Below are 8814 nucleotides of genomic sequence, written 5' to 3'. Positions count from 1 at the left end.
TGTTTTCGGATATCTTTTCTTTTTTCTATTTTCCTGTGCAGTCCGCTAGCTCTGGACTCGGAGTTCGGGGGTGCGATTTACTGTGATTGCTGCTGTCACGGGACCCATCGATCATCGACGTACATGATCGTGCACTTCGCACACGTGACTTGATCGTTTTGTGACTGACATGTCACGTGAGCAGGCGGCCTGGATCGTTGAGTGCACGTGGAGTACCACGCTGTACTGTCATGTAGCCTTGTAGAGTATAGACTTATTAGTAGAAGTGACCATGGTGACCTACCCTTACCATGTACCAGTGCACTGCAGTCAATACAGCCTATTACAGGTCTAGCTGTGTGGTCTCATGCCTGTGTCATACTGACGTCTGTCTGGACTGTACTAGCGCTATCCCTAGCCTGTACGAGGTGATTCGTCATTATTTAACACGAAAGTAAAATAGCCTTCCGTAGGGTTCGAGGTGCGAACCTTTCAATTTCTTCCCCTAAAAATGTAATACTGGTATCCTTAGATTGCAATGGTGGGTTGTTCATTCACATAATCCTTGGTGTTGGAAAGCAGGGGGCAGTTGAAAAATGGCAATTTTTCTGCATATTATTTGTTGTGGTCATTTCTTAACATCACGGTAAAATAGGCCTTAGCACCACAATTTCAAGTCAGTTTTCAATAGAAAGGGACCCTACATGTCCAGGATGGTCCAGAAAGACTGGATCAAGAATATGTTCATCCAAATACAAGCCATTCAAGCTTGCATAGCAATAGATGTATCACCCTGATTTCATATCCAATTGTGATCAACATCTGTGAGTAAATTCAGTAATTGCCAATGTTTGGCCAATACCAGGGCCAACACATCGACATTTCTCCTTCCCAGGCGTCGTTTCCAGTATGTAGCTATCATATGCTTCCTCTTCAGCTAAATGTGTTGTCACTGGAGGTTAAAACCAGCGGCTATGACTCTCTTATACTCTATTTTACCGTAAACATCGCGCACATGCAGACTGAAAGCTCTTGCAATGTCACTTCCTGAAGGAATATCAGTCTCAATTTTGGAGGCGAACTTGACAGAACATTGGCAATGGCAATGGCAAAAAGAAATTTGGCATGACTTTTTGCATGCGCTGGCAATGAGATATTTTACCGATTTGTTAAGAAATGACTCAATGTTAAAAAATTACGAATCACCTCGTACTGTAGCCATTCCACGCGACAGGTCCATGGACCATGACTCAGGCGCCACTCATCGTAGACTCCAATGATTTAAATAACAGGCCCGTAGCAGCCCCATTTTGGTTGGTCCGGCAAGATCCTCGACCCCCCCCCCCCCCCCCCGAGCCCACACTCCTAGTAGTCCTACCGTGACATATGCCGGTGTACAGGTACAAAATGTACATGATTGTACGTGTATGTACATGCATGTAATCGTGACCATGCAGAGTGACATAGGGCGAGAAAAGGAAGAAGGATGTTCTGCATGAGTCAGGGAAAAGGGCATCAGCATGTTGTGTCCGTCCAAACAGAACTTGTTAAAGCCTATGAAGGCATAGCAACAGTATCTAAACGTATGTGATAAAAGAACCAAAAATGGACCTTTGGTCCCTTGGAGGAGGAGAAAGGACATTGCAATGGAGGAATGGCAGGAGGTCATAAAGTACAGGACAACACCCGCATGGATCTATGTACATGGTATTCGCAACAACATGTACATGACAGTCATGTACATGTGTCATGACCGGGGAGTGGGCCAGACATACTATCAGGATTCTACGATTCCAGGTTCTTTACGGAAATATACCAGGAGTCCAGATACCCATTCCTCACCCTCACCACACAAGAAGACCAAAGCTTCACTCCAGGACCAAGTTCCAAGCAACAGAGAAGCAACAAGAACAACAACAACAACAACCCATCGACGCAAAGCATCGACCTATATACTGCTATAATTATAGTAGCGTGCAAGCTGAAGGAGCGAAGCGAGCGAGCAGCAAGCCAGCAAAGCATGAATAGTGATAGGTTTCCCAACGCTATTCATAGACGAGACACATCGACGCCACGGCAAACACTTGACAAAGATACATGTAGGAGCAGACGGAATACAATACAGATAGAAACACACGGACACGACATATCCCCCGCCTACGAACATGTTACGTCCTCGTAACAGAAGAAAAGTAACGGCACTGAAAAAGAAAGCAAAATAATAAAACTCTTGAAAACTTGAAAGGAAGGAACCAACCTCTTCCGACCCAAGAACCAAAGAAAACATAATGCGCCAGTCTTGCACAGACTCTCCGCCACAGCAGTGTTAGAAAAATAGGTTATGCCGTTACAACTACGTTCGAACAAGCTATTGGTCAGCCTGCAGGGATTGCTTCTGTGTTACTATCATTATGAACTATTATAATAAGACAAATCAAGACTAGACGGGTGACAAGGCCAGAAACGTGTCCAGGAACTGGTAACTGACCCGAACTAACTTCACTTGAAATCCGCGGCTCCCGTTTGCGTGTTGCCTTCATCTTGACTTCCTCGATGTACCTCCTCTCCAGCTCTGGCTACGTCCAGCAGTTTATCGTCATGCTCCGGGACGGGCGCGTTGGTGATGGTGACCAACCGCGGTCGCCAGGGTGCAGTTTATCGTCGTACCCAGGACGGACGCGTTGGTGATGGTGGCGATGGCTATTGGCAGCGCTCCCTCTCGCTGCCGAGGGTTCGGAATGTTAGTGGCACTGGACATCCTGGCGTGGTCGCCAAATGTCATGACCGGGGAGTGGGCCAGACATACTATCAGGATTCTACGATTCCAGGTTCTTTACGGAAATATACCAGGAGTCCAGATACCCATTCCTCACCCTCACCACACAAGAAGACCAAAGCTTCACTCCAGGACCAAGTTCCAAGCAACAGAGAAGCAACAAGAACAACAACAACAACAACCCATCGACGCAAAGCATCGACCTATATACTGCTATAATTATAGTAGCGTGCAAGCTGAAGGAGCGAAGCGAGCGAGCAGCAAGCCAGCAAAGCATGAATAGTGATAGGTTTCCCAACGCTATTCATAGACGAGACACATCGACGCCACGGCAAACACTTGACAAAGATACATGTAGGAGCAGACGGAATACAATACAGATAGAAACACACGGACACGACATATCCCCCGCCTACGAACATGTTACGTCCTCGTAACAGAAGAAAAGTAACGGCACTGAAAAAGAAAGCAAAATAATAAAACTCTTGAAAACTTGAAAGGAAGGAACCAACCTCTTCCGACCCAAGAACCAAAGAAAACATAATGCGCCAGTCTTGCACAGACTCTCCGCCACAGCAGTGTTAGAAAAATAGGTTATGCCGTTACAACTACGTTCGAACAAGCTATTGGTCAGCCTGCAGGGATTGCTTCTGTGTTACTATCATTATGAACTATTATAATAAGACAAATCAAGACTAGACGGGTGACAAGGCCAGAAACGTGTCCAGGAACTGGTAACTGACCCGAACTAACTTCACTTGAAATCCGCGGCTCCCGTTTGCGTGTTGCCTTCATCTTGACTTCCTCGATGTACCTCCTCTCCAGCTCTGGCTACGTCCAGCAGTTTATCGTCATGCTCCGGGACGGGCGCGTTGGTGATGGTGACCAACCGCGGTCGCCAGGGTGCAGTTTATCGTCGTACCCAGGACGGACGCGTTGGTGATGGTGGCGATGGCTATTGGCAGCGCTCCCTCTCGCTGCCGAGGGTTCGGAATGTTAGTGGCACTGGACATCCTGGCGTGGTCGCCAAATGTCATGACCGGGGAGTGGGCCAGACATACTATCAGGATTCTACGATTCCAGGTTCTTTACGGAAATATACCAGGAGTCCAGATACCCATTCCTCACCCTCACCACACAAGAAGACCAAAGCTTCACTCCAGGACCAAGTTCCAAGCAACAGAGAAGCAACAAGAACAACAACAACAACAACCCATCGACGCAAAGCATCGACCTATATACTGCTATAATTATAGTAGCGTGCAAGCTGAAGGAGCGAAGCGAGCGAGCAGCAAGCCAGCAAAGCATGAATAGTGATAGGTTTCCCAACGCTATTCATAGACGAGACACATCGACGCCACGGCAAACACTTGACAAAGATACATGTAGGAGCAGACGGAATACAATACAGATAGAAACACACGGACACGACACATGAATACTACTAGAGTTCAAACTTCAAAGTACATGTATATCCTCTTGCTATTACCATGTACTACCTCTACTTATTGCACATATTATGGGAGCTGCTTACATGTGTGAGCTCCTGCTTTTTTTTTTTTTTTTTTTTTTTTTTTTTTTTTTTGGCCGAATATTGGTCCGGCAGCTGCCGGACCTGCCGCACCGCCTGCTACGGCCCTGAATAATCCGACGTCCCACGTGGCCACGTGGGCAACGACTTGGAGTTGGACTGGTTCTCTCGCTCAGATTCATCATGATCTGAGTGACATGTAGAATCTACACTGTACTGTCTCAGCTCAGTCAGTGTCTTTGACTGAGTGTTACAATACTTTTTTCTTGCTCCCAAACCACAATGACATACATGTATGTGCAGTACTCACCAAACTACCTATGACTATGTCTATGAGCTACATGTCCTTGCACGTACGGTTTACTATGCATATGGTTTACATGGAAGATGTAACGCGTTCCTGATCGCCGACTCATCTCATTTTTCAGCGGAGCACGCGCAGCTCACACTCAAAACGCTGCGCAGGTCATGCGGGCCAAAGCCAAGCTGTCAGTCTACACAGGCGCGTCGGAAGGACTTTGGAGGTGGGGCGGCCATGGAAGGGGGGTCCGGGGGTCCTCCCCGGAAAAAATTTCAAAAATTGAAGCCAATTGCTAGCATTTCCGGGCATTTGGTGCCATTTCAGTGTACGGTAACTACAATGAAAGACTTTTTGATTCTGCAAAAAAACAAGAAGATGCTACGATCGGGGACAAACATTACCCTCCCCAGGGAAAAAAATTCAACAATTGAAGCCAATTGCAAGCATTCCCAGGCATTTGGTGCCATTAGATCTACATGGACTTTTGATTCTGCAACAAACCACGATCGGGGACAAGGATTTGCCACGTTTGCGCTGAGATCATCGCGCTTTGTTGCAGTGTGCTAAAAAAAAAAAAAAAAAAAAAAAAACGGCCGAAAAAGTGGGGCGGCCATGGCCGGTGCGGTTCCGACGCCCTTGCTACAGACTACAGTATACCTGGTATACAGACTACAGTACTCAGTACTAGAGTCAGTAGTAGCCCAAACTGCCAAGGATCTCGTGACAAGATATCTCACTTCTGATCTGCTGAGCTAAGATCATCTATGATAATGAGAGTATGATCGATATGAGCTGAGCATGAGAGCAGGCGCTACGAAAACAGGCGCGCACCACGTGGGCTGTAGAGTGTAGCCCAGATACCGGTACATACAGTCAACTTCGCTAATAACGACTGCGGATATAACGACAATTCGCGAATAACGACAGACTTTCCATGCCCAGAGCGAAGTTCCATCCAACTGTAATACACATGATGAGACTTCGGGTATAACGACACTTCGCGAATAAGAACACTTATTTGATGCCCCGCCGAATGTCGTTATAAGCGAAGTTGACTGTATGTACATGACTAGAGTGTACATGTACAGTGTACATAATTATGTATAAAATTTATTCATTTTATTCATTTAGTCATTTAATGTACATGTAGGGCCTAGGCATGCATGGCAAGCTAGGGCCTAGGCCTAGGGGCCAGCCTAGGCCCTAGGCATCGCAAGCTAGGGCGGCCTTGAGCACGTACATGTAACAGTTGAGGCTTGAGGAGCACTTGTCGAGCGAAGGTCTGACTCCGAGGCTGCAAATACACGTACAATACATCACACACACACACACACACACACACACACACACACACACACACACACACACACACACACACACACACACACACACACACACACACACACACACACACACACACACACACACACACACACACACACACCCTGGTCCTGGTCCTGGTAAACACTGCCATCACGGTCACGTGTCCCCTCGCGGGGCCGACAACATGGAAAACGACGCGCGTCGGCAGAAAGTCGGCAGTCTGCCGAGAGATCAGGGACCATGTTCAATCGGCACGACGAGAGAGCCATCTCCGGCAGCTATGGATTTGGAATCCACGAGTAGAGCGGCAGCATCGGCTACAGGCCCCACAGTGGGCCTTGCAGCATGAGAGAGAGAGCCGCACACGCTGCGGCGGAGGAGTCGCCTGAGCAGTAATGGTAGACACCGCCGCCCGGCACGGAGCCCGAGACGATGTCGCGGGGAGCATCCGGGAGTTGGGGCACTTGTGGACCGCCAAACCTCCGGCACTGCGGAACCAGCGCTCGCAGGAAGAACATTGTCGGCTACCTCTCTGTTCTGATACAGGTTTGCGGCGCTCATCGAGGCATTTATGGCAAGGCAAACCACTCCTGGAGAAGAGACGGCCACACTCGGCACAAGGTATCCGCAGGGGCTCACAAACGGGTTCGGGCGGGGGCAGAACACTGCAAGCGGCCCGCCATTCCCGTCTATCCTGGGCCAAGTCATACCATTCGTCGATGCCCAACGCCGCCAGATCCTTCCGCGCAGCATCGCGCCACCTTTTCCTCGGGCCACACATTGGACGGACAGGATGTAGGGTGCCAAACAGTAGTTGACGCGGGGCACGCTCCTCATGCATTCGCACAACATGCCCAAGCCACTCCATGCGGCGCGATGTCAGCAGGCTGGGGATGTCACGGGGCTGACGCGGATTCCACCGCTCCAGAACATCAACCCTGGTCAGTCGTTCGTCCCAGACATTCCGCTGGCTGATACCCATCACGGAACGGATGCAGCGCAGATGGAAAGAGCACAGTACATCAAGGTCGGGCCTCAACGGCACCCAACACTCAGCACAGTACAGAAGCAGAGACAACACGCATGCCCCGTACACAAGCCGCTTCGTAGCAAGTGAGAGGTTGCTGTCAGTGAAAACCGGCTGGCGCAGGGCTCCAAATGCACGTGATGCACCGGCAATGCGCGAGCTGATATCTGGGGTAGATCGGCCATTCGTGTGGAGGAGAGAGCCAAGATAACGGAAACTATCTACACACTCGACCACCTCACCCGCCACGTCCAGGGGCAGCCGGTCTGCTTCCGCGAGTCCATATCCAGCAGCCATCACCTTTGTCTTGTCCAGGTTGACTGTCAAGCCGAAAGAATACGCTACATGTATGAATTGGTCAAGGGCCCGCTGTGCACCATCATGAGTGGTAGCCAGCAGAGCAGAGTCATCTGCAAATTGACACTCGCGATGGACCTTGCTCTTGTCTGTTGACTTCCGACTGAATAGGAGACTGCCCCCAGGGTTTGTTGCCACAGGAATACCAACGCCAGGAATGTCGGCAACAGCACGATGCCACTGCTGGAAAACGGCCCACATCAACAGATTGAAAAGTACCGGTGCCATGCAGCAACCCTGCCGAAGGCCGTTCCGCACCTCAATTGGTGGCGCATCAACTCCCGGGATCTTCAACGTTGCTGTCATATTGGTGTGGAAAGAGCGTATGATATTGATGAGGCGCTCAGGGACACCTGCCTTCTTGAGGATAATCCATAGGCATTGGCGGCTGACAGAGTCATACGCCTTACAGAGGTCTACGAAGACTAGAAAACCCTTGCACCGATGTTCGTAGAGCTTCTCTGCGACCTGCCGAACGGCGAAAACCATATCCGTGCATGACCGACCCTTCCTAAAACCACATTGGGAGTCGGGAAGGATGGTCTCGGCCAAAGATTGCAAGCGGCGCTGAATCATGGCAGCAACGACCTTGCCAACCACCTCCAACAAAGCAATGCCCTGCCAATTATCGCATTTGGCAAGGTTGCCCTTCTTCGGGATGGGGATCAGATTGCTACACACCCACTCTTGAGGGACTGCTTCGGCCTCCCACACGATACACACGAGGTCCAAGAGGGCACACATAAGAGCGGGGCCACCGGCCTTAACCATCTCAGGTAAGATGTCAGAGCCGCCAGCCGCCTTCCCATTGCTCATGGCTGACACCGCACGCTGAAGCTCAGCAAGGTTCGGTGGTTCGCCAAGCTCCTCGACGATGTCCTGCTGTTCCACCTGATCGATAACACCGGAGTCGAATGTGCTGGGGATGTTGTAGACCTTGGTAAAGTGGCGCAACCATCGCTGTCCCTGCTCCGCCGGAGAAGTACAGATGTTGCCATTCTCATCTAGGATTGCCATATTTGGGATTGGCTTGAGGCCAGATCGGGCATCTTGTAAGGACCGTATTCCGGCACACACACACACACACACACACACACACACACACACACACACACACACACACACACACACACAAACACACACACACCTGTCCTGTCCTGTCCTGTAGAGTCACTGCCGCAAAAGGGTCACGTGATCCTATCACTGGGAAACTTGAGAAGAGAGAGAGAGAGAGGACACGACGCCCGATGACGCTCCAGGTGCACGGGTAGTCGCATCCGCTTGCCGCATATGCACACGTGCTGAAAGGCTGTGCGCTCCTCTGCTGTTGGTCTATGCGCCACCCTTGAACAGCGATGCCTTCCCCGTCCCCGGACACCGCGAAAGCAGCGACCACACCTGCCACAATGCGCGGCACAACATCCCTCCGCCGGTGCCAACGTTCCGGTAGTTCCAGGTGGCACTGCGGCATCCACCGTTGAGGCACACACATTCTGGACCAAGCCACCGCGGCTTCTCAG

At 50.2% G+C, this 8814-nt stretch overlaps 1 protein-coding gene across 1 annotated transcript; it reads right to left on the bottom strand.

The window, feature by feature from the left end:
* Positions 1–4086: 4086 nt before the first annotated feature.
* Positions 4087–8311, bottom strand: LOC135810378 (uncharacterized). The gene is made up of 2 exons (XM_065323870.1): positions 6391–8311; positions 4087–4124 (listed from the first exon to the last, which is right to left on the bottom strand). The coding sequence occupies exons 1-2, from the start codon at positions 8309–8311 to the stop codon at positions 4087–4089; spliced, it is 1959 nt and encodes a 652-aa protein (XP_065179942.1).
* Positions 8312–8814: the final 503 nt, after the last annotated feature.

This window comes from Sycon ciliatum, chromosome 2, assembly GCF_964019385.1.
Source record: "Sycon ciliatum chromosome 2, ocSycCili1.1, whole genome shotgun sequence".
Classification (NCBI taxonomy): Eukaryota; Metazoa; Porifera; class Calcarea; order Leucosolenida; family Sycettidae; genus Sycon; species Sycon ciliatum.
Note: the sequence above shows the minus strand (reverse complement) of the source record. Positions and strands in the feature narration are given on the sequence as shown.

Bases quoted from the DNA above. Each gene is read 5' to 3' on its own strand.
- LOC135810378 (XM_065323870.1), bottom strand. From the start codon at position 8,311: ATGGCAATCCTAGATGAGAATGGCAACATCTGTACTTCTCCGGCGGAG. The intron at 4,125-6,390 runs GTTTGGCGGTCC...ATCTTTGTCAAG, and splicing joins CTGGTTCCGCAGTGCCGGAG to TGTTTGCCGTGGCGTCGATG.